Source organism: Cyanistes caeruleus, chromosome 24, assembly GCF_971803275.1.
Source record: "Cyanistes caeruleus chromosome 24, bCyaCae1.hap1.1, whole genome shotgun sequence".
In the NCBI taxonomy this organism is placed as follows: Eukaryota; Metazoa; Chordata; class Aves; order Passeriformes; family Paridae; genus Cyanistes; species Cyanistes caeruleus.
The window spans coordinates 2,168,844-2,191,881 of NC_141724.1; the positions used below are offsets into that span (position 1 = coordinate 2,168,844).

The 23,038-nt window shown below is 55.8% G+C and overlaps 3 protein-coding genes across 9 annotated transcripts; 1 reads left to right on the plus strand and 2 right to left on the minus strand.

The window, feature by feature from the left end:
- Positions 1-358: 358 nt before the first annotated feature.
- RAB7B (RAB7B, member RAS oncogene family) lies at positions 359-8,669 on the minus strand. 2 transcript variants are annotated; one of them, XM_023942003.2, is made up of 6 exons: positions 5,031-8,669; positions 4,110-4,171; positions 3,879-4,005; positions 2,926-3,141; positions 2,368-2,493; positions 359-1,043 (listed from the first exon to the last, which is right to left on the minus strand). In XM_023942003.2, the coding sequence occupies exons 1-6, from the start codon at positions 5,055-5,057 to the stop codon at positions 963-965; spliced, it is 639 nt and encodes a 212-aa protein (XP_023797771.1). In that variant the 5' UTR covers positions 5,058-8,669; the 3' UTR covers positions 359-962. The 2 variants fall into 2 exon arrangements, with proteins under 2 accessions (XP_023797771.1, XP_023797772.1); XM_023942004.2 differs by having other exon boundaries at positions 5,046-5,097.
- On the minus strand, positions 8,265-12,679 carry CTSE (cathepsin E). Of its 5 annotated transcripts, none has more exons than XM_023942001.2 (9): positions 12,401-12,679; positions 11,372-11,525; positions 10,622-10,739; positions 9,938-10,056; positions 9,646-9,845; positions 9,293-9,415; positions 9,066-9,207; positions 8,866-8,964; positions 8,265-8,669 (listed from the first exon to the last, which is right to left on the minus strand). In XM_023942001.2, the coding sequence occupies exons 1-9, from the start codon at positions 12,457-12,459 to the stop codon at positions 8,505-8,507; spliced, it is 1,179 nt and encodes a 392-aa protein (XP_023797769.2). In that variant the 5' UTR covers positions 12,460-12,679; the 3' UTR covers positions 8,265-8,504. The 5 variants fall into 5 exon arrangements, with proteins under 5 accessions (XP_023797769.2, XP_086717975.1, XP_086717976.1 ...); XM_086861849.1 differs by lacking the exon at positions 12,401-12,679 and adding an exon at positions 11,839-12,006 and having other exon boundaries at positions 11,372-11,547; XM_086861850.1 differs by lacking the exon at positions 12,401-12,679 and adding an exon at positions 11,694-11,988 and having other exon boundaries at positions 11,372-11,597.
- Positions 12,680-15,669: 2,990 nt separating this feature from the next.
- On the plus strand, positions 15,670-22,692 carry RHEX (regulator of hemoglobinization and erythroid cell expansion). 2 transcript variants are annotated; one of them, XM_086861854.1, is made up of 6 exons: positions 15,670-16,295; positions 18,904-18,969; positions 19,433-19,521; positions 20,057-20,188; positions 20,499-20,557; positions 21,045-22,692. In XM_086861854.1, exons 2-6 carry the CDS (start codon positions 18,953-18,955, stop codon positions 21,246-21,248), a joined length of 501 nt encoding a protein of 166 aa, XP_086717980.1. In that variant the 5' UTR covers positions 15,670-16,295; positions 18,904-18,952; the 3' UTR covers positions 21,249-22,692. The 2 variants fall into 2 exon arrangements, with proteins under 2 accessions (XP_086717980.1, XP_086717981.1); XM_086861855.1 differs by having other exon boundaries at positions 18,907-18,969.
- The last annotated feature ends 346 nt before the right edge of the window (positions 22,693-23,038 follow it).

Here is a 23,038-nt window from a genome sequence, read left to right on the forward strand (position 1 = left end):
GTGGAGGGTCCCTGCTGAGCCCCCTGGGAATCGGGATCCATCCAGCCCGGCCGGGGGGATGCTGCAGCATCCTCCTGCTGGAAGGAGCCCGGAGCGGGGCGGGATGGATGCTGGAAGGGAAGCGGGAGCCGGGCTCCGCTCCCAGCGGGCTCCCTCTGCCGACAGCCGCCCCCGGGCCACCTCTGCACGGCCTCCTCTCTCCCCTCACCCAAAATCTGCACTGGGGGAAAATAAAAAAAAAGCCAGACCCAAAATGCATCCCCCCAGCCCTGAGAACACGCTCAGAGAGGAAAGGCTGGAGCCCCCACCTCCCCAACTTCCTGCTGCGGGACCTGGGGAGCGTTTTGCAACACAGAAATACAAATAAAAATGAAATATTTAATTATTTTTTTTGTTTTTTAAAAAAAGAGAGAACCCCTGACAAAGTGCTTTTTTTGAGAATCCTCCCCAGTGAGGAGGGAGGGGGGGAAGGTGTTTGATGGGGGATATGCGTGAGAGGAGGGGAAACTGAGGCACGGAATCGTTGCCTCCACAGAAGGGCCCTGTGCCAAGGCCACCAGCCCCAAGTGTCCCCTCCAGGCCAGCCCGTGCCCACCCTGAGAGCCGTGGGGCCACCAGGCCGTGCACCGGGCAGGGTCACGCCAAGGAGCTGTGCCCACATCCCTGGCACTGTCACCGCAGGGACATCGGGAGCCCGACGGCAGCACACCCAGCAGGGACAGGGCCACCGTGACACCCAGACATTGGGACACCGTGACACCCAGACAATGGGACACCGTGACACCCAGGCTTTGGGAGGCTCGGGACAGCAGCTCCAGAGCCGTGGGAAGCAGCAAATCCCTGGATGTGCAGGTCCTGCTGTGTCCAGCCGGTCCCCGTGGCCAGGCCGGGGTGGGCAGGGGGCTCGGACCCCCGGGCAGGGCTCCAGCCGTGGGCATCGAGGGGGTCCAGCGGCCCCAGGGTCAGCAGCAGCTCTGCTTGGGCTTGTCGTTGGGAGTGAGCTTGATGGAGTCGGTTAAATAACTCTCAAAAATCCCTTTATACTGGAAAAACAAACCGGAGAAGGGAAAGGATGAGCGAGCCCAGCGGAGCTGGGGTTCAGCCCTGATTTGGGATTAAAGGCAAAAATCCAGGGAAAAGCCACCTAGTGCCGGGCTTGGGGACACGGATGTCCCCGTGGCACGGCCGCTAGAGGACAGTGCTGGCGCGCCCTGGGTGCCACACGCCGCCTTCCCGGCACTGCGGGAAAAGGAAAAGGCGATTCCCATCCTTTTCTTATCGATTTGGGATCAAACACCGCTCGCAGCTCACCGGGGGATGCTGACCGGGGGATGCTCACCGGGGGATGCTCAGCGGGGGATGCTCACCGGGGGATGCTGACCGGGGGATGCTCACCGGGGGATGCTCACCGGGGATGCTCACCGGGGATGCTCACCGGGGGATGCTGACCGGGGGATGCTCACTGGGGGATGCTCACCGGGGGATGCTCAGCGGGGGATGCTCACCGGGGGATGCTCACCGGGGATGCTCACCGGGGATGCTCACCGGGGATGCTGACCGGGGGATGCTCACAGGGGGATGCTGACCAGGGGATGCTCACCAGGGGATGCTCAGCAGGGGATGCTCACCGGGGGATGCTGACCGGGGGATGCTCATCGGGGGATGCTCACAGGGGGATGCTCACCAGGGGATGCTGACCAGGGGATGCTGACCGGGGATGTTCACTGGGGGATGCTCACCAGGGGATGCTGACGGGGGGATGCTGACCGGGGGATGCTCACCAGGGGATGCTCACAGGGGGATGCTGACCGGGGGATGCTCATCGGGGGATGCTGACCGGGGGATGCTCATCGGGGGATGCTGACCGGGGGATGCTCATCGGGGGATGCTGACCGGGGATGCTGACCAGGGGATGCTCAGCAGGGGATGCTGACCGGGGGATGCTGACCGGGGGATGCTCAGCAGGGGATGCTCAGCAGGGGATGCTCACAGGGGGATGCTGACCGGGGGATGCTGACCGGGGGATGCTGACCGGGGGATGCTCACCGGGGGATGCTCACCAGGGGATGCTGACCGGGGGATGTTCACTGGGGGATGCTCACAGGGGGATGCTCACCGGGGGATGCTCACAGGGGGATGCTCACAGGGGGATGCTCAGCAGGGGATGCTCAGCAGGGGATGCTCACAGGGGGATGCTCACTGGGGGATGCTCACTGGGGGATGCTCACCGGGGGATGCTCACAGGGGGATGCTGACCGGGGGATGCTGACCGGGGATGCTCACTGGGGGATGCTCACCAGGGGATGCTGACCAGGGGATGCTGACCGGGGGATGCTCACTGGGGGATGCTCACCGGGGGATGCTCACCGTGCTCAGTGCCTGCTTCGCCAGCGTCTCAAAAGCCTCGGCCACGTTGATGTTGTTCTTGGCGCTGACCTCGAAATACGGGATGTCCTTCTCCTTGCACCAGGCTGAGGCCGTTTCCTTGGGCACCTGGGGACGGGAGGATGGAGCCAGAGCTCGGGGATGGGACAGGGGACCCTCCTCAGCCGTCTGCTGGCAGTGCCTGAGGTTGTCATTCCTGCTGCCTCTGCTGGGGACAGTCCCCAAAGAGCAGCAGGAGGATGTTGTTTATCCCCTGCAGGAATCCTGGGGTGGGTGGCAGCCTGGAGCTCTGGTTTTCATGTGAGGACAGGGAAAAGGCTGGTTCTGAGGTGAAGGATCAGCCATCAAAGCCATTTAGGACCCTCCAGAATCCCAGTCACAGAATTGTTTAAGTTGGAAAAGTCCTTCAAGATCATCAAGTCCAGCCATCAACCCAGCACTAAACGATGTCCCCAAGTGCCACATCTGTACAACTTTTAAATCCCCCCAGGGCCGGTGACTCCAGCGCTGCTCATCCCCCTCTCCCTCCTCCACCCTTACCTGCCGGTCACTGAGGTCAATCTTGTTCCCCAGCACGACCATGGGGAAATCCTGTTCCCTGGGAATGACCTTCTCCAGGAAATCATCTCTCCAGTTATCCAGGGCCTCGAAGGACTCCCTGTCCGTCACGTCGAAGGCCAGCATGCAGCCGTCCGAGCCTTTGTAAAAGGTCGACACCATGGACCGGAATCGCTCCTGTCCGCCCGTGTCCCAGATCTAGGGCAGAGGAGGGCACAGATGGACACAGCCCAGGGGCAGGGTGGGGGCTGCGGCCCAGAGGAGCAGCTTCAGGGGGTGCTGAGCCCCCAGGATTCCCATGGGATTCCAGCGCAGTTCATGGATGATGAAAATCAGGCTCTGAAAATCGGGTTCTGAAAATCGGGCTCTGAAAATCAGGCTCTGAAAATCAGGCTCTGAAAATCAGGCTCTGAAAATTGGGCTCTGAAAATCGGGTTCTGAAAATCAGGCTCTGAAAATCAGGCTCTGAAAATCAGGCTCTGAAAATTGGGCTCTGAAAATCGGGTTCTGAAAATCAGGCTCTGAAAATCAGCTCTGAAAGTCGGGCTCTGAAAATCAGGTTCTGAAAATTGGATTCTGAAAGTCGGGCTCTGAAAACTGGGTTCTGAAAATCAGCTCTGAAAACTAAGCCCTGAAAATTGGGTTCTGAAAATCGGCTCTGAAAATCGGACTCTGAAAACTGGGTTCTGAAATTCGGCTCTGAAATTCAGCTCTGAAATTCAGCTCTGAAAATGGGGCTCTGAAAATCAGCTCTGAAATTCAGCTCTGAAATTCAGCTCTGAAAATGGGGCTCTGAAATTCAGCTCTGAAATTGGGCTCTGAAAATGGGGCTCTGCACATGCAGCCCTGCACCTCATGACCCCGGTGGGCATTTGGGACACACCCAGCCCTGGGATCCGGGGTCAGGGTGGGCAGTGCCAGCTCACCCCGCTCACCTGCAGCTTCAGGGGGGTGTTGTCCACAGCCAGGACCTTGGTGAGGATGCTGGCGCCCAGCGTGGTGCGGTAATCCTCGTAGAACGTCTTGTGCACGTACTGGTGCAGCAGAGAGGTCTTGCCCACGCTGGTGACAGCAAAGGGACACCGCTGAGGCTTTGCAGCACCCGGGGGTGGGCAGGGCCAGGGGACACCCAGCACCCTCAGGGCGCTTTTCTGCCTGCTCCTTACCCCAGAGCTCCGATGATGATGATCTTCAGATCCACCTTCTTGCTGGCATCCATGGGCAGGCCCTGTGGGACGGGAGAGTGGGGACGGCTGTGGGGATGGCTCTGGTGTTGTCCCTGCTCCCAGCACGGATGTCGCTGTGTCCTCACCGTGCTGTCACCATGCCCGTGCCATGCCAGCCCTTGTGTTCCAGGCATGGTGGGGACAGAAATCCTCCCGTGCCAAGCCCGGCCCACATCCCTCCCGAGGAGCCGGAGCACGCCCGGACCCGTCGCTTCATCACCATTCAAAACTTCCAGGAGCCACTTCCCTGCTTCTCCCACCCCGTCTCCAGCGCAGTCCCTCCCCCTAGGCCTGGCACACACGTCTGGGGTCCTGCTGAAAATTAAATTTATTCAAGAAGACCCCAGCCAGGCGGAATTCCTGGGTGCCTCAAGCACAGCCCAGGGAGCATCCCCGCCCAGGAGCACCCCGAAATCTCCCCGCAGGATGTGTCCCCATTATGTCCCAGCGTCCCCACATGCTCTGAGCCCGGCCAGGACCCCCGAAACCCCCTCCCCATGCGGCAGCAGCATCCTCCAGCAGCCCCATCCCCGCAGCAGCGTCCGACACCGCCGGGCGAGGCACAGACGGGAACACTGGCAGCCTCATCCCTGCATTTTTCCCTGATGCGCTGGCCAGCCCTGCGCCATTCCCCCTTGGAACAGCAGCGGGGAGCTCCCAGCGGTGGGGTCCAGCCCCCCTGGGCCGCTCTGCCCCCCGTGCCCAGCCGCGGGCAGCATCCTCGGCACCGGCAGAGCCTCGTGGCTCAGCGCACACGAACTTCCCGGCCCTTTCGCCAGCTTTTAGAGAGGCCAGATGTTTTTTAAACTGAAAATGGAGTTTCCCCTCGCTCGGCGGGTGTCGGCTGCCCCCGGGACTCACCTGCGGAGCGCTCACCTGCCGGGGCATCCGCGGCTGCCGGCTCCGCTGGGCCGGGGAGGGGAGAGGAGCGAGAGGAGGATCCGGGAAGGGGCGGCCGGTCCCTGCCCTCCCGGGGAAGGCGCCTGCGGGGCCCCGCTCCGTGACATCAGCAGAAAGGGGCCGAGATCCCGCGATCCCGAGGAGCCTCGGGCGGGCGCTGGGATCTCCGTGGATTTTCCCTCGATTCCGGGGCTCTGCCGCTGTCCCCGGCTCGGGATGCGATGGGGAAGGGGAACAAGGTTCTCCTCCTCTGCTGGAGCTTGGGGTTGACTTTTGGCCTCTCCTCTGGCTCAGAATTCCTTCGTTTCCTTTCTGCCACCTCTTCGGGACCCTTTATCTGCGTCCCCGCTGGGGAATTACTGAGGGATGAGGATAAAAGCCGGGCGGGGCTGTGGGCAGCATCCCCGGAGCCATCCCGGACTTTGCTCCGATGTGGTGGGGTGGGATAAGCGGATTTGGGAGCTGGGGAGGGGTGAGGAGGGGCTGGGATCCCTCTGAGGATCCTTTTCCAGGCAGGAGAGGAGCAGGGTGGGAATCAGGAGCGATTCCAGCCCCTCGGTGCCACATCCCTGCAGCCCCCAGGGGTCCCAGCCAACACCCACAGGCAGCACGGACACCCCAGAAACAGCCCAGAAACACCCCAAAAAGAGGGGCCAGAGCTGCTGACGTCTGCAGGAGGACGTGTTCAATCAGTAAATGGGATTTTGGGGACCTCAGCTGCCCCCATGGAGCAATCCCAGCAGCAGGCGGGTGCCCAGGGCTCTTTGGAGTGGGAAAACCTGCTTGGCCACGGCTGCAAAGGCAGAGCTCTGCTCCCCAACGTGCAAGGGCAGGTCCTGCACCTTTACCAAGCATTCTGTAGGATCTGGGGTTTGCACTGGGAGTGGGGTGTCCCCCATCTCTGAACCCTCCCCCATCCTAAACCTGCAGCCCCCCAGTTCCTGGTGGTCCCCATGCCCGGATTTCGGGATCCCTCCAAGACTTCTGGCTTTTGCTTTTCCACTTCCAGCATTTTTGTAGACTTTTCTTTCCCCTCACAGACCCTGATGGGATCTCAGGGAGGATCACTGCACTCAGCAGGACAAACCCTCCTCCCCCTCCTCTCCAGATGTAATTTTAGGACCTGTCTGGCCAGAAAAATCTGTTTTCCCCCCCCAGAGGGCAGGCGCTGGGAGGAGCTGGGCTGAGGGAGCAGAACCTGAGCCAGTTCTCACCAGTGGGGCAAAAAGCTGAAATTTCCATAGGAGAGAGAGCAGCTCTCTCCTAATCCCTGTTTTCAGCCCCTTTTCACCATCCTGCTTCACCTTTGCTCTCACAGAGAGAATTTATTGTTCAGCCTCCCCCTGCAACAACTTCTGCCCTCGTTCCTCTCGCGTGTCCCTGGTGGGACAGGGGTTGCTCACCCTGTCAGATGATCAAAGCCTCTCCACGCTGCTGGGCTTTGTGGTCAATCCCAAACTGCAGCTGATGCCCACGGCCACTTCTGCTTTCGGCCAGGGAGGCTGTACCCACCAGGGTGCGTCAGCCTCAGCTCTGGCTTTTGTGTGATTTCACAGGAAAAGGGATTTTCCCAAAGCTCCTGCTCTCCTAATCCGCTCTGGGCTGAGATCCTGCCTGGATGAAGGCAGTGGGAGCAGTGGTGGGGAGGAGGTGATGGCCAAGGTGTCACTCAGCAGCTCCAGCCACCACAGCTTCAGTCCCGTCCTGGCAGCTCCCCCACATCAGCATTTCCGAGGAAAAGGCGTGGGTTTTGTGGCCTGTGACTGTGAGGAAGGTGATGAAACCCAGGCTGGGGCTGACACAGCCAGGGAAAGGCTGAGGGGAACAAGGAGAGGACGGGCTGTGCCCTGCAGGGCTGGGGGAGTGAGGGAAAGGGAAGGAAGCAAAGGGCATCCAAGCTCTCCCTGCGACATTCAGCCTCCTTGGGGGACAGCAGGATCGCTCTTTATTGGGGTGCTCACATTTGTTTGAGCAACTTCCCACCCAAACCTGTCAAGAACGCTCTGAGATCCCAAAAATACAACACCAGAGCAGTCCTGGGCAACTCCAGGCCAGGCCAGCTCTCAGTGCCAGCTGCCATCTGGGGACACTTGAGTGGCCCCTGTCATGCTAGATGCTCCCTCCAGCCCCCGGGCTCGTGCTCAGCAGCACCTTGGTGTGCTAAGGGTTAAGGTGGAAGAGGGACAGGAGACCTTTGTCCAGCTGCCCCAGCACCTTATCTGGGGCTGCAGCAGGGGTGAAGTCAACACAGGAAACGTCACAGAGCCCACACTGGTCAGCGGCACAATCAGTGCCTCTGGGTAAGGCAGATATCTCCTTTTATTGCAAACCACGAGGCTCAGCTGCAAAGTTTACAACCAGATCTGAATATTCCAGAGCTCCCAGACCCAGCCCTGGAGGCTGCTCTGCTCTGGGAAGGATGGAGCAGCCACCAAGCCTGGCCTGGGACATGGACACTCCAGCACCCCGGCCTTGGCACTGCTGGCTTCGCTTCAGGGTCAGTGAGGAAAACAGAGCAAAGGCTGGGATAAAAATAACCTTTTTTTCTGTGCTTCCCTTTCTGGCTGCCTCGGGGTGCATCCCTCGTGAGCCACAGCTGCTCGTGCAGTGTCACACTCCCGTCAGCAATGCACGGGTGTCACTGTGACCCCCCGGGGACCCCCAGAGCCAGGAGCCCCTCTGCAGCCCCCCAGGCTTTGAGCCAGCCCAGCCCAGCCCAGGGCTCAGCAGCTGCTTTGCCCTTCCAGGACCCACCAAGCACATTGTTGTCGTGCTAAACTCCCCAGGGGAATCAAAGCGAAATTCATTGGAAATCACCGCTTGCTCCAGGAGTTTTGTGGCACAGAAAGAGCCCCTGGGGCTTTCCAGTCCCCGTTACCTTCTTGTTTACCAGCACCAGCTGAGGAAAGGTGCATCCCCAGTGCTCCCCCGGCCCCTGCCCTGCTCACAGGCCCCTGGGATGCTCAGGGATGGCCACAGCCACCTCCAGGGATTTCTGCTCCACCTGAGCAAAGCATCCTCTTCTTTCTGCCCCTGTGGGAATCCCAGGGAAGCTCTGGCCACGCTGGGAGTGCAGCCCTGGCAGTGCCATGGGTCACCCAGGGAGGAGGGCAGGACATGGGCAAGGAGGATTTAACCCCCAGAGCAGCCCTTTGAGATGTGCAGGATTTCTGCTGCCAACAGAAGCATGAGAAGTTTGGGTTTATTAAATTTTTTATTGGCTCAGGATTTAAAAACAGAGAATGTGCAGAGCAGATCACAGAGCTGCTCGAGACATTTCTATATCACAGTGTCCTGTTGTGGACTGAACTTCTGCTGGGCTCTTCAGCTGCACCCCTGGGAGTCTTCATCCCCCTGGAGACACCGAGGAGGACGTGGTGACATCCACTGACCTGCCAAGGTCCATTCCTCTCCTGCCCCATGGATGTCACAGCCCTAAGGGACAGCAGGGGCCAACCCCACCCTGTTATTCCCACGGTCAAAGACAGCGTAGAACTGACGGATGAAAACATCACCCAAAATCCAGAGGGGTCCTGTGGGAGGGGGGATGTCGGTCCCCTGGAAGCCGCTGGTGCAGAAGGCCATGCCATCGCTGTACTCCTGGGGGAGGAGAAGAGGAAAGCTGGGGGTGAAGCCGTGAGCCTCGTGCACGTGGGAACACCCAGGAACGGTGGCGAAGCAGAAACCAGCAGGGTTTGTCACCCTTGGGGACACACTGCCTGCTCCCGGCGTGGGGCTGGGCCACTTTTGCCACTGGAGCAGCTGGGATTTGGGGTTGAGGGAGCCACAGCCATACCATGAGGGTGTAAGCCTGGGCACTGAGCGTGTAGGGCAGCCCGTTGATGGTGAAGGTCAGGTCAGGCATCACGTTGAGGTTGCTGCACTCCACGGAGTACTGGAACACATCCGGGGGCTCAAGGGCTGCCCAGGGGGTCCCTTCCAGCAGAGAAGGGTCCCCAGGGCTTTGTCCCCTCCTGTCCCCACCCTGGCTCTCACCTCTCCATCCACAGACACAGCCCCAATAAGGTTTTGCAGTTTTTTGATCTCCTTGGTGGGGCCCGTGATGAGCGACGTCCCGGTGTCCACGATGGCCTGGCAGCCGTTGGCACAGAAAGTCACCGTCCCACCCAGCTGGATGCTGGAAGAGGGGAGAAGGAGCAGCAGGGATTTATCCTGCTCTGCCAGCCCAGCCCTGCCCTCCCTGCCTGCTCAGCCCCACTCACTTGTCCAGCTGGATCTGCCAGTACCCCTGCTGGGTGACTGGCACCCAGTTCAGGGTCCCTGTGAAGCGGGAGGTGTCAAAGCCCCCAAAAAGCAGCTCTCCTCCCTGGGGGGACTCGGGGTTCCTGCAGGGAGGAGGAGGAGGAGGACACATGAGGGGTTTTTATCCATTTAGCATGGATTTACCCCACCTTTCTCCCCACAAATGATCTAAGGCCAGAAGTCTGTGATGCTCAATCTGGTACCAAACCCCCTTCATTATCTCAGTACAATATCTGTATTTTCACATCTCCTCCTGCTCCCTAAAGCAATTCCAGACTCCGAGCACCATCCCAGAGCAAAGCCATGTCCGTACGAGCTCATGTAGACGGAGAAAATGGGCAGCTCCACCAGATTTTGGGCCATCAAGTTGTCGAAGAAAGGGGTGACCCCATCCACGGCCAGGGAGGGATAAGCCAGCCCCAGGATCCCATCGAACTCAGCATCCAGGAAGGCTTTTCCCGGCTCACTGGTGCTCTCTGCAAACTGCTGGTTGCTCACGGTCAGACCCTCGACCTGCAGGGAGGAGGGGGTTCCATGGGGGTGCTGAGCCCATGGGCAAGTCCCAGGCTCTTTGCCCAGAGCAGGGGAACCCAAAGGTCACTCACGGACACTTGGTCGGATCCGATGATCCCCGTCAGGCTCCCGGTGCCGTACTGGATGGAGAAGGGGGTCCCTATCACCTGGTAGGTGCTGGACTGGGTTGGCTGGAACCTGTTGTGCTCAGCTGGGGAAGGAGATGGGATCTGTCACCAGAAATGTCAATTTTTTGCATGGCCACAGCTGCCAGGAGCCCCCAGCGAGGCAAAAAGATGGTGCAGCGTGGTGTCATAAAAACTCCTGGTTATGGGGGCTCTGCTGAGGGATGTGCTGGAGTTGTGAGGGAGAGAAAACCTCTCCCATTTTTCAATCTGATTAAGGGTGCAAGGGCTGTTAGGGGGAACAGGATCAGCAGCATTTAATGAGTCCCGAGATGAGCACTGCTGTCCCTGGTTACAGCCAGCAGCAGCCCCACAGGCACTGTGGGATCCAGCCCCATTCCCCAATTCCCTGCAGGATCCAGTCCCAACTCCTGCTGGGCTCTGGGGCAGCTCTGGGGCTGCTCTGGTCCCACAGCTGGGCTCTCTGGGGCTGGCTGATCACTGACAGCTCCAAAAAGCCACCTTTGTCCCCTGCTGGGCTGTCACCCCCTGCTTTCACCCCTGCATTTCTGTCACCTCTCTTAGGAGGGTCCTCAAGGTCTTGGGGCTGGTGGCCTGTGGCCTTTCTGGGGTCAGGGGGTCCCCACTCACCACAGGCTTTGCTGACACAGTAGACAGAGGGCACCCAGAGGTTGGAGGAGCCCGTGTCGAACACCACGGTGAAATTCTGGGGGGGTGTCCCAATGGAGATCTGCCCAAAATACTCCATCTGCCAAAAAGAGCACCGTGAGCCACCAACACAGGCAGAAATGCCAGCAAAACAGAGCCTGGGGTGTCTGCAGGGCACAGATGGGGCTCAGTGTTTGGTCTGTGCCGTGCCAGGTGCAATAAAGGAGACAAATATTTAAGGAACAGCAATGGGAACTGAGGACAAAAGGCAGTGATTTGCGGAATAAAAGGAACCCTATAACTCGAGGCAGGGCAGGTACAGGTCCCTGCCTCTTCCTGGCAAGGCAAGGGGACCCTCATCACCAGGCAGGGGCTTTGGGGGACAGGGGAATTGGGGAATGGGATTCTCCTGGGGAAATCCCTTCACCTCTCCATGCTCTGTGGTGGGCTCTGCCCTGAAAAGCAGGGGGCAAAATTCAGTGTAACTTGAATTCTGGAGTAAATCTGTCTCTGGGGGGGTGGGCAGAGCACAGCAGGGAGGGAGGGAGGGGGCAGGCAGTGCCTGCCATGAATCATGAATCCTCCCTTGTCCCCATCCTCCATTCCCGGGGACAAAGGGCCGGGCAGGCGGCGAGCCCCGGCACAGCCTGGAGCCGTGGGATGTGTGGGAAGCGTTTGGGCACTGCTGGGACAAACCGAGGCTGCTCCCACCCCTCTGTCCCCCCTGCTCACATCCAGGTAGTTGATGAGGGGCTCGTTGGTCTCCAAGAAGGCGTCGCAGGCCTCGCTGCTCATGTCCTGCTCTCCCTGGGCTCTCCAGAGGTGCGAGAGCTGCCCCCGCTCCCGCAGCACCTTCCTCAGGGAGCGGCGCCGGCTCAGGGCCACCCTGCCGAGAACGGGCCTGGTCACTGCTGTGGGTGCTGCCCTTGTCCTGTGCCCTCCCTCAGGGCCCTGGTCACTGCCATGGGTGCTGTCCTTGTGCCCACCCTGAGGGCCCTGGTCGTTCCTGTGGGTGCTGCCCTCATCTTGTGCCCTCCCTCAGGGCCCTGGTCACTGCTGTGGGTGCTGTCCTTGTGCCCACCCTCAGGGCCCTGGTCATTCCTGTGGGTGCTGCCCTTGTCCTGTGCCCACCCTGGGGGCAATGGTCACTGCTGTGGTTGCTGCCCTCATCTTGTGCCCTCCCTCAGGGCCCTGGTCACTGCCATGGGTGCTGTTCATGTCCTGCGCCCACCCTCAGGGCCCTGGTCATTCCTGTGGGTGCTGTTCATGTCCTTGTGTCCACCCTCAGGGCCATGGTCACTGCTGTGGGTGCTGCCCTTGTCCTGCAGTCCCTGTGCCCACCCTGAGGGTCCCAGCACTGCCACAATGAAGGTTCAGAGCCCACATCCCCCCACTGCAACAATTTCCAGCCAAGGCACAGCAGAAGAGGGGCACTAGACGTGTTTTAGGGGACAGGAAATGACGGGCAGAGCTGGCAGGAGGGCATCCAGGCCCTGGCAGTGACAGGACAGGCAGCTCTGTCACTGAGGGAAAGGACCTTCATGCTGGGCAGGGTGAGCAGGGCCAGGCTGTTTTTTTCTGCCCTCCCTGCTTGCACAGACCCCTTTGCAGACCCCTCCTGCTGCTGCCAGGCTCTGCCCAAAGGGATGGAGACCCCAGAAATCCCAGCATGGTGCCATCTCTCCTGGGGTACCCAGGCTGAGCTCTGCCATCCAACACAGCCCTGGAGAGGAATCCCCAAGACCCTGGGGTCCCCCTTACCTGCTCAGGGCTCCGGCCAGGCCCAGGCAGAGCGCGGCGAGCAGCAGCAGGCTCCTCATGGCGTGGCTCGGTGGCTGTGCCCGCTCCGGCAGCGCCGCGGTGCCGCTCTTATACCCGCGGTGCCAACCTCCATATCGGCCCTGCCAGAGTCAACAGCGGGCTCGGGCAGCACGATGAATCACTGGCCACGGCCCAGGCGAGGCTGAGGGGCACCCCGGGGTCACGTTTGCTTTTCTGGGTGAGGACGGTGCTGGGGGAACCGTGGGAGCTGAGCAGGACTGGCTTGGGCTGATTTTGGGGCAGTGGAGGTCCCGCAGAGGGAGCTGGATGGGGTCCCCATCCCAGCACCAGCCCCTTATCCAGCAGTGGAAACCCCCCAAAATGCTTTAGGGGAACATTTCCCTTCTCCTTGGCCCCACAGCCCCGTGGCCATGGGGTACCCCAAACCCCAGCAGCTGCAGGCATGTGTTTGTACCATCAGCCACCGACCTCATTTTAAAAGACAAAGACTAATTAGTGCTGATGAACTCGGGAATCCTCAGCTTTCCCTTCCCAAGGCCGGGAATGAGCAGCTTTCCATGGGAGACAGCTCCCTGGTGCTCTGCAGGCTCTAATGGACTCATCCCCTGTGAGTTTTGTTTAAGCCAGGCCGGGCGTCTCATTAAAGCCTCTGTGAGTGCAAATAGAAAATGCTGATGAACAAATAAAGCCTTCAGATATAGGAGGAGTTAGTGGGGGCAGGCGAGGGTTTTCCTGCTGCCAGCATCTCCCAGGCCTGGGATGATGCTGAGTTTTCCTCATTTTCCATGGTTTTGGCACTAAAACAACCGATGGCGGGTGCTGAAGGGGGTGTTTTGCTCAGTGAGCCCCATTCACGTGATTAACGGGGTTTAGCACTGTGCTAATCGATTTTTTATTTGTCCCAGCGAGCCTGTTTTATCTAATTAAATTTTATCTAATTAAAGCCCTCGCCCAGGAAATTAAATCCATGAGACACAGGTAGCAAGGGTGGCTGGGGACAGCTGAGTCACGTCCTGCTGTCACCGGGATCTTGTGTCCCCATCCCTGGAGATGCTGCCAAGCCCCTCCACTCCCAGCTTTGTGGGCAGATTAAGCTTTAAAAAATCCATCAAATATTTCTCAATGTGAGCAGGAAAATGTTGGGCACAGCACAGTTGATGCCGATGGCAAATGAAGCTGTTTTTCCTAAACAAATGAAAATTCCCTGCATTCCCCCACGCTGCAATTTTCTTTTTTAACCCAGTGACTTTTATACAAATTTATTCTCTATTTCCCCTTTTGAGATGCAGTTTAATGTACCATCCTCCCTCCTCATCCTAATCACATATTCATGGATTAGAAAGAAACTTCCTAAAACAAAAGCAGCTGCAGCAAGTGCCAGATCAGCCAAAAACAGCAAGTGGATTGTTCCAGACATGGTTTATAACCCAAAAATCCTATCAGAAAACCCAGCCTGAAGGGTCACTGGGCTTTGGAGATAAATGTGAGGGTGAGCAGCAGCACAGACATGCCAAACACTTTAAGTGAAATACTTTATTTTGTGGAAAAGATTCCCCAATTGGATCATCATAATCTGCAAACTCCTGGCAGCAGATTCAGCATTAAAATAGGAAGATGAAAGCCATAACGAGGCCAGACCTTTCATTTAGAAATTTTTGCAGCTAAGCAAATCTATTTCGACTTTTGAGTTATTTCAGAAGCAATTTTAAAATCTCAACTCTTAGGGGCACTTCAAAATTTTTATTTCAAGTAGAACAACGTGGGGTTTTTTCCCCCTATGTTTTGGGAGCAACTGGGCTGGATTTGCACGGAAAATTGGGTCAACAAGGCTTTGTTTCATACATATTTCAGCTGTACCTCAATGTGTGGAAGGCAGAGGTAAGAAATGCCCAATTTCCAAGCCTTGGTGTCCCTCAGCTTGGCAGGGCCAGCCTGTGCTGCTCTGGGGAAACTGAGGAAAGGTGACCCCAGCTCCTGGAATATTCCAGGTAAGAGAGGAATGACCTCTGCCAGGCAGGGGCTGTCCCCAGCTGTGTCCCACCCCTGAAGGGCCACACACCTACCCTTAGGTGCATCAGAAATCGGTTTTTTCCCTTGGGTGGAAAATACATCTTTTACCAGCTCTGTTTGAAGCACTTTCCTCCTTTAAAAAACCTGTTCTCAGGCTAAAAATGTGTTATCTGTGTTTCCTTTCACACATTTCCTTTAGGGGAGCCACTGCCTGCCCCATCTGATTGGCATCAGCTGGGTTTTCTACAAAACCCATTTTTAGTCCCTTTATCAGACACTTCTCCCACCTGTTAATCTGTTTATCCACCACCCAGCACTTGAAAGCGCTGCAGCAGCAAACTCTCACCTGAAAAAAAATACAACAAACAAGCGAGTTTCAGTTAAATAAACCCCAAAATATTTACCTGGGGCTCAGCAGCTGTGAGGAGAGCAGGACCAACATGTGCTGGTGGAGCTGGTGGATGGTGGGAGCAGTTCCAGGGAGGAAGGGGAATTTGGAAAGTCACCCCAATGTGTGATGCAGCTCCTGGGGTAGGTGATGCTTTTTGAGATCTTTGTTTTAAATAATCCAGAGGGATTCTTTGGGATGTTATACCCCTGGGACAGGATTTGGGCTGGTGGAGATGTTTAAAAGCATCAGGGACCTTGAAAAAAAGGCAATTTCTTGTTTCTTTCTGCCAGGGAAGAGGCTGGGCTGCTGCAGGACACCTCCAGAGCTACAAACCCCACAGTTCTTATGAACCAGCAGCCCAGGATTCCCCAAACCTCCTGGGAACTCTCAGGATGGGATCTGCCAGGCTGCTGCTCGCACCCCAAAGGCTGCAGAACATCGTCCTGAGTGCGGGCAGGTGGAGGCCCATCCTCCCCCAGCAGACACGGAGCCAGGTGGTGGAAATCCTTCATCCCCATGGAAAATGTTTGCTTGGAAGCACCCCGAGCTCGGTTTGGGTGGCAGCTGAGTTGAGCTGGGCACAGCTCCCTCGGCACCGCTTGGCTCCAAGGAAGATCAGCTGAATTTTGGGACAAAGCTGCTGGAAGAGGAAGAATTGATGGAGGGGTGCAGGAGCAAAAGAGCTGCAAAACAGCAGAGAAACACCCCAAAATATTTAAATGAGCCCACTGACAAAGAGGAGGCGTCATGGAACCTCATGTGCGCTCCTTGGTGCCTCTGACCTGGGCGTAGAGCGTGACCGCATCCGGCACCGCCGGACCCCGCTCTGCAGCCAAAATGCTGCTGAAACAGCCCTAAATCCTGCTGCCTGCACAGCCCCAAATCCCAAATCCTGCTGCCTGCACAGCCCCAAATCCCAAATCCTGCTGCCTGCACAACCCCAAATCCTGCTGCCTGCACAACCCCAAATCCCAAATCCTGCTGCCTGCACAGCCCCAAATCCCAAATCCTGCTGCCTGCACACCCCCAAATCCCAAATCCTGCTGCCTGCACAACCCCAAATCCCAAATCCTGCTGCCTGCACAACCCCAAATCCTGCTGCCTGCACACCCCCAAATCCCAAATCCTGCTGCCTGCACAGCCCCAAATCCCAAATCCTGCTGCCTGCACAGCCCCAAATCCCAAATCCTGCTGCCTGCACAGCCCCAAATCCCAAATCCTGCTGCCTGCACACCCCCAAATCCCAAATCCTGCTGCCTGCACACCCCCAAATCCCAAATCCTGCTGCCTGCACAACCCCAAATCCCAAATCCTGCTGCCTGCACAGCCCCAAATCCCAAATCCTGCTGCCTGCACAACCCCAAATCCCAAATCCTGCTGCCTGCACAACCCCAAATCCCAAATCCTGCCTGCACAGCCCCAGCTGCCCCAGAGCCGTGGGGAAGGGACGGTGTGGAGAGCTCTGACCCCCAGGTAAATCCGCGTTGGGCACCGCGCTCCGGCCGCGGGAGCAGAGGGGGAACAGCGGGAGGAGAACTGGGCTGAGAATCCCCCTGGACACATCTTGGTGCCACCCTGAGCTCCAGTCTGTAACTTTGATCTCTCAGCCTCCTTTGGGCTGAATTCTCAGTGAATATAACTTTTCTTTCTCTGCCTCCTTTGGGCTGAATTCTCAGTGAATATAACTTTTCTTTCTCTGCCTTCTTTGGGCTGAATTCTCAGTGAATATAACTTTTCTCTCTTAGCCTCCTTTGGGCTGAATTCTCAGTGAATATAACTTTTCTTTCTCTGCCTTCTTTGGGCTGAATTCTCAGTGGATATAACTTTTCTCTCTCTCAGCCTCCTTTGGGCTGAATTCTCAGTGAATATAACTTTTCTCTCTCTCTCTGCCTTCTTTGGGCTGAATTCTCAGTGAATATAACTTTTCTCTCTCTCTCTGCCTTCTTTGGGCTGAATTCTCAGTGAATATAACTTTTCTCTCTCTCAGCCTCCTTTGGGCTGAATTCCCCTGGGATCCTCCCTCGTGGGGAATCCCACTTATCTCCTTATTATTAAAAGAAAACTCCCAGCCTCATTAGATTCTGGTTTCTTGTCTTTATTGAAGGATCCTTACAAAAACTTGGCACAAGCCTAAATCACCACAGCCTGGCTCATTTCCTTCTGATGATACAAAATGCCCCCAAACCACGCTGTCTTTTCACTTTTATACCAATTTTTACCCTATTAACTACAGACACGTGTATTGTTATTATATCTCAACAAATATATCTATTCACGTAATTAAAAGTTCAACTAATTCTAAACCAATCATTCTTTGTGCTTCTAAAAACTGCAGAAGCAAGGAGGAGAAGGAAGAGGAAGGATTAAAAACCTCACCTTTTTTCCTCCATCTTTACTCCATGTGTGCAACCCTTTTAAAATCTATATTTCTCAGTGATAAAATAAACATTTCTCTATTTTCTATTTAATTTCTTACAAACTTTAGCTTGCTCAGGGATATTTGGAAGCCTTTCTGTCAGTATTATATATGATTGATGTATTTTTTGAAGAATTGAAGAGACAGAGAAACGTCCCTGCATTTCTAGACTCCAGCTGGGCCTGGCTCAAGCTGGGTTAAAATAATTTGGGGTGTTCTGGAGCTTTCACTCATTTTTGGGAGAACTCAGGCACCTCCCTGGCTGCCCAGCCGAGGAGCAGCTCCTTGCAAACCTTGATTTCAGCATTTTCTTGAGAAATCCTGGGGGTTTCAGGCTGTCAGAATTTCCCTGAGACACCCAAAAAATCCCATTTGGTGCCAGGCTCTCACTGGCTGCTGTCTCAAGTCAGATTTTTCAATACCCACCCTGTATCAGCGCCTCCATCTCACCCTACCCATCTCAGCACAGAAGCTGCTGATATTTGGGGCTTATTTTGCAATTTCCTTTTGAGCAGCTCATTTTTCAGATTCTTATCTGCTGCTGCAGCAGCATCTCCTGCCCCATGAGCCTTTTGAGAGTGGCAGCCCTTCGAGAAGGATACTTGAGGACAGATTTTTTTTTTCAGTAAGGGAGGGGGGAAAATTCCTGCAAAAAAAATGAACTTTCAGCTTGGCAGTCATCAAACTGTTTGCATGAGTGGAATTTCACAGGAGATTGGTGGTTATCAGGAAAGCTTTTGATGAATTAGGCTCAGAAATGTGTCACAGAGGAAATGATAGAATCTGCTCTGCAGGATGGATAATGCCTTTGCTCTATCAATTTATCCATCAACCTATCAATCAAATTATCATGGCTGCTTTAATCACCATATCAAAGCCTCAGCTGAAGATCTCTCTCTATCAGCCATTTATAAATAGTGAGTGTATAACACTGAGGGAAGATTTAAAGTGCTTTTTTTGCAAGTGAAAGCTCACAAAAGGAACACCCCATTGCTATTTTTACATAATGAGCAGCTCTTTTTTTTTGTTATAAACTTTTTGAGTGTTGCAGCCCGAAGTCCCAAGCCAAGGGGCTCATTCCAGGCATTGGGGCTGGGTTTTCTGCCTTAAATCCTCTTAACCTTAGCAGGATTGAAGCTCTCCCAGTATTAAATCTGAGGTGTTTCAGGCACTGAGGTGTTGGAGGGCCTCTGATATTTCAGTCTGGGCTTTGGCTGATGCAAGAGTCTCACACCAACCCATGACCTTCCTTTGGTTAATTCTACCCTGGGTGGTTTATTTTTATTTCATCTTGTAGTTTTCTGGGTTGGTTGGTTGGTTTTTGTGGATTAAAAAGAGAAAAAGAAAAAAAAAAATGAACTGTGAGAGAGGATTAAAGCAAGAAGAATAAATTTCAATTCTTTTTCAGTGGAGCCCAGAAAGTCCAGACGATTCTTAGATATGACCATGTATAAAACCATTAATTCAGTGATAAGGGAGAGCCCGTGGCTCTGTGAGGGTGTGAACCAGAGGAATTCTCACAGTGGGAAGGCTGGGATAAAATAAATAACCTTTATTTCATTTCACGTCTGCAACATCCAACCGCTGCTTCCAAGTGCTGAGCCTGACCTCCAGGTCATGTGGAGCAGCGTGAGGCTCAGTGGGATCATCTTCTTTTGGTTCCAGCAGGTCTTGTTGCCTCTCTGTGTCCCCCTGGAGACACCTCAGCGGGAGGATGAGCTCTTGTGCGTGGTGAGTGCAGCACCCCGGGGCACAGAGCCCTTCACAGCACCCCTGGGACCATCCCAGGCCCGGCTGGACGGGGCTCTGAGCCACCTGATCCGGCTGAAAATGTCCCTGCTCGTGGCAGGGGGTGACCTTCAGAGGTCCCTTCCCACCCAACCCATTCCATAATTCCAGCACTCTCGAATTCCATCATGCCTGTCGTGTCTCTCTCCCCTCCAGCACCACATTCCCCCCCTGGCCCTGAGGCTTTTGAAAACCCCCAAAAACAAGGGGCAAGGAACTCAAATCGAGCTTGAAAGCCAAGCCCTGCACTTTGGGACACATCAGCCCAAAAACAAAAGGCAAAACCAAAAGCTGCCAGCAAACCTGAGTCTCAAACGTGCCTTGAAGCCACGGGGAGAAGAATTTGCAAAGAAGATGCAAAGAGTTTGGTGATTTCCTTGAGGCTGAATGTTTTTCTCTCCTTCAGCTGGATTCCTGCTGTCACCTCACTTGGCACCTTGGTGCTCCACGCTCTGCTCTTGCTGGTCCTTTACATCATGCTCAGCAGGAAAATTGGTAATTAAAGAATGGCTTTCCCTGGTGATTTCCTGGCTTGGGGTTGGGTGTGGGATGGGAAAGGGGCAGGGCTGAGCCGCTCAGGGCTGGCTGTGAGCTGTGGGTGGTGTGGTTGTACACATCAGTGAGGCTTGGACAACCTTGTGTTGCTTCAAAAGCATTTTCTTCTATTGCTCTTTTAGTGAAGTGCTGGGAAAAATACCAAGAATCAGCTCACAGAGTATTAATTCAGATGAAGCTGCAATTTCTAGCAGGGAGTTCTTTCACACCAACTGCTGCTGACACTTGCACAAAGCCCAGCTCTGCTTTGGGTCAAAATCATTCCAAACTTGCAAGAAGAGGCTCTGACACTGTGATTTGTCTCCTGGTGGGAGAGCAGGGCGCTGGCTCATCTCAATAATTGAATTTATGGGTTCGAGCTGCTCCAGTGCACAGCAATAATTATTTTGGGGTGGGCTGGTTTGCACTGGGGCTGCTGGAGCAGGTGTGGGCTGGGCACAGCAGGGACCAGGGCTCACTCTCCTCTTGGTCACAGCCCAACATTGCCATGGGAGCAGCAGCCCTGGGGATCATCCCAGGGCTCAGCCCAGCCCAGCCCCAGCCTCGTCACCAGCAGGGGACAGGACACAAAATCCCAGAGCACAAAACCCATCACCAGCCTATGCAGGTAAGGGGCTCCTGCAGCAGTGGGGAGTTGTCCTGGCACAGGAATTTTGGGAATTTGTCTTCTGGCTCTTCGGGGGTGGAACGAGGGGTGGGTGAAGGGCCAAGCAGGAGCTGCCTCCTCTTCCCATCACGCCCAGCTGGGCTCTCCTTGCCCCGTTTCTCCCAGGGAAGTGAGGCTGGGAAGGATCCAACTGATGCTTTGTGCATTGCAATTTTCACTCCTGAGCACGTTTGCTTTTTGTCCCTTGATCCCTTTTTTCCCTTTAACCCCCTGGGAAGTGCTGGGGTGGTAAATGTTTCCTGTTTTGAAGGGAGCAGTGACACATCTTCAGACACCTCAGAGGACTCGGACAGCCCTTCCTGCCCTCAGGTACCAGGGGAAAAACATCCTCAGCCCACCTGGAGCTGTGTCCAGCTCGAGACCCCCAGAGCAGCACCAGGAGGGGAAAATCCATCAAACCACACTGGAATTCCATAAATAAGGGCTGGGGTGGTTGCTGTCCCCTGTCACACGCAGCATTCCAATGTCCCCCATTCAGAGGGAAGCATCCCTGAGCACTTTAGGAAAATTAGGAAACAAAATCTTCTCTCTGAGGGTGGGCAGGCCCTGGCACAGGTGCCCAGAGAAGCTGAGGCTGCCCCTGGATCCCTGGAGTGTCCAAGGCCAGGCTGGACAGGGCTTGGGGCACCCTGGGACAGTGGGAGGTGTCCCTGGCCATGGCAGGGGGAATGGGATGGGTTTAAAGTCCCTTCCAAGCCACCCCATTCCATGATTCCCTGAAGTGCTGCATGGCTTCGAGGGCCAAGGCTCCTGGTGGCTGCTGGGGCCTGACCTGGGGTTCATTTTGCTCCTGCAGGGCCCTGGCTCAGAGGGAATCCATTACACATCCCTGGTATTCCCAGGGAAAGGCCACGAGCCAGGCTCTGCCCAGGACTACAAGAACGTGAAGTCTGGGATGGATTACGTCAACGTGGACCCAAAGAAGAGGAAAATACATTTCTGTCCATTCTCCAGCCCCGAGGGATCCAAGGGCGTGGAGTACACTGAGGTGAAGCCGTGACACCTGGGTGAAGCCGTGACACCGAGGTGAAGCTGTGACACCTGGATGAAGCTGTGACACCGAGGTGAAGCGGTGACACCAGGATAAAGCCATCACACCTGGGTGAAGCTGTGACACCAGGATGAATCCATCACACCAGGGTGAAGCCATCACACCTGGGTGAAGCTGTGACACCAGGGTGACTCCATCACACCAGGGTGACTCCATCACACCAGGGTGACTCCATCACACCAGGGTGACTCCATCACACCAGGGTGGATCCATCACACCAGGGTGGATCCATCACACCAGGGTGGATCCATCACACCAGGATGAATCCATCACACCAGGGTGAAGCTGTGACACCAGGATGGATCCATCACACCAGGATGAATCCATCACACCAGGGTGAAGCTGTGACACCAGGGTGGATCCATCACACCAGGGTGAAGCCATCACACCAGGGTGAAGCCATCACACCAGGGTGACTCCATCACACCAGGGTGAAGCCATCACACCAGGGTGAAGCTGCTCAGAGGTGCCCAGAGCCCCCAGCAGCTGCACAGCTCTGTGCCCTTCCCCTGGGCACCGCCTGGCACGGCCTGCACCGCTTGTACCACAGTTTCCTTGGCATTTCCCTTAAAGGCAGCTCTGTTCCCGAGGGCTGCGGGGTGGGGCAGGGGAGGGCCCCTCTCAGCCAGCCTGGCATCAGCTCTCCACTTCTGTGTCATGGCCTTTGCCCCCTGTTTTCATGAAAACAAAAGAAAATCCTCCCCTCGCCTCTCAGAATGGGCAGTTCAGGGAGGGAGATGCAGTGATCCTCAAAATCTCCTCTGAACTAGCTGGCAGCTCTTCTCAGTGATGTTGTTTTGCTCATCAACCTCATAAAATCCTTTTAAATACAGTTTTCCCACTGGATTTTCCCTCTCCCTGTCTCCCACCTTTTGTTTTCCGTGTTTTTTCCCCGCTCCAGGTGCTGGGCTCGGTCTCTTCCCCACCTGGGCCATCCCCCTGCTCCTCACTTTTCAGAATTTTCAAGAAATAAACTTCCAAAGTGCCTGGGAACGGGAATAGTGCCCCAGTGGGAGCTTTGTGAGGGGGATGGAGCCGCTGCCTCCCGGCACAGCCCCCCTTCCTCGGGGCTGGAGCTGCCCCAAGTGCGTTTTAAACGGGCTCAGCAAAGCTGGGTTTAATGAAAGGTTGTGAGATGATTGATTTGGGATCGATCAGTGGCAGGGGGAGCCAGGCACTCCTGGTTTCATGCATGACCTTGTGGTGCAGATCTGGCCCAACTCCAAGGGCACAGGAAGGAAAATGTTCCAAAAACCCCAACAATTCCTGGGTAACTCTGGAAAACCCAGGAGAGGTGTGAATAAAGAACTGGAGGTGAGGCAAAAACCAGTGAGTGTAAGCTTTTGAGAATTCTGATTCAAATGCCTGGCGATTAAAAAGTGAAAATATTGAAGAATTCAAAATATTTTACTCTTAATGTCTTATTTTTACAGCTTTAGCCTGTGCTAGTGGAAGGAATAATGCCCGTGGTTGGCAGGGGGTTTGGAACCTTCGCTGGGACATCTGGACATCACCTTCAGCAGCTTTTGAGCTCGACTGCCAGATCTAATGGAGGCTCTTCCCTGCCTCATCCATGATTTATTCCTGCACAAAGCAGCTCCTGGGAGCAGGGCAGGGGCCAGGCGGGGTCTGCAGGGGGAACCGAGGTCCCTGCTCCCCGAGCCCCGGGTGCTTTTGGGCCGCTGATCCCGGCAGAATCGGCCAAAAGCAGCAGCAGGGTGAGAGCAGCTCTGCCCGGG

What these genes read in the sequence shown, in the direction of transcription:
- RAB7B (XM_023942003.2), bottom strand. Translation starts at nt 5,057, where the DNA reads ATGCCCCGGCAGGTGAGCGCTCCGCAG. An exon ending in TTGACCTCAGTGACCGGCAG is followed by an intron (nt 2,494 to 2,925) that starts GTAAGGGTGGAG and finishes TCCCGTCCCCAG; the next exon opens with GTGCCCAAGGAAACGGCCTC. An exon ending in CGAAGCAGGCACTGAGCACG is followed by an intron (nt 1,044 to 2,367) that starts GTGAGCATCCCC and finishes TTGTTTTTCCAG; the next exon opens with TATAAAGGGATTTTTGAGAG.
- CTSE (XM_023942001.2), bottom strand. Translation starts at nt 12,459, where the DNA reads ATGAGGAGCCTGCTGCTGCTCGCCGCGCTCTGCCTGGGCCTGGCCGGA. An exon ending in CTGTGTCAGCAAAGCCTGTG is followed by an intron (nt 10,057 to 10,621) that starts GTGAGTGGGGAC and finishes CTCCTTCCCCAG; the next exon opens with CTGAGCACAACAGGTTCCAG. An exon ending in TCGGATCCGACCAAGTGTCC is followed by an intron (nt 9,846 to 9,937) that starts GTGAGTGACCTT and finishes TCCTCCCTGCAG; the next exon opens with GTCGAGGGTCTGACCGTGAG.
- RHEX (XM_086861854.1), top strand. An exon ending in CATGCTCAGCAGGAAAATTG is followed by an intron (nt 19,522 to 20,056) that starts GTAATTAAAGAA and finishes TCTTGGTCACAG; the next exon opens with CCCAACATTGCCATGGGAGC. An exon ending in ACAGCCCTTCCTGCCCTCAG is followed by an intron (nt 20,558 to 21,044) that starts GTACCAGGGGAA and finishes TTGCTCCTGCAG; the next exon opens with GGCCCTGGCTCAGAGGGAAT.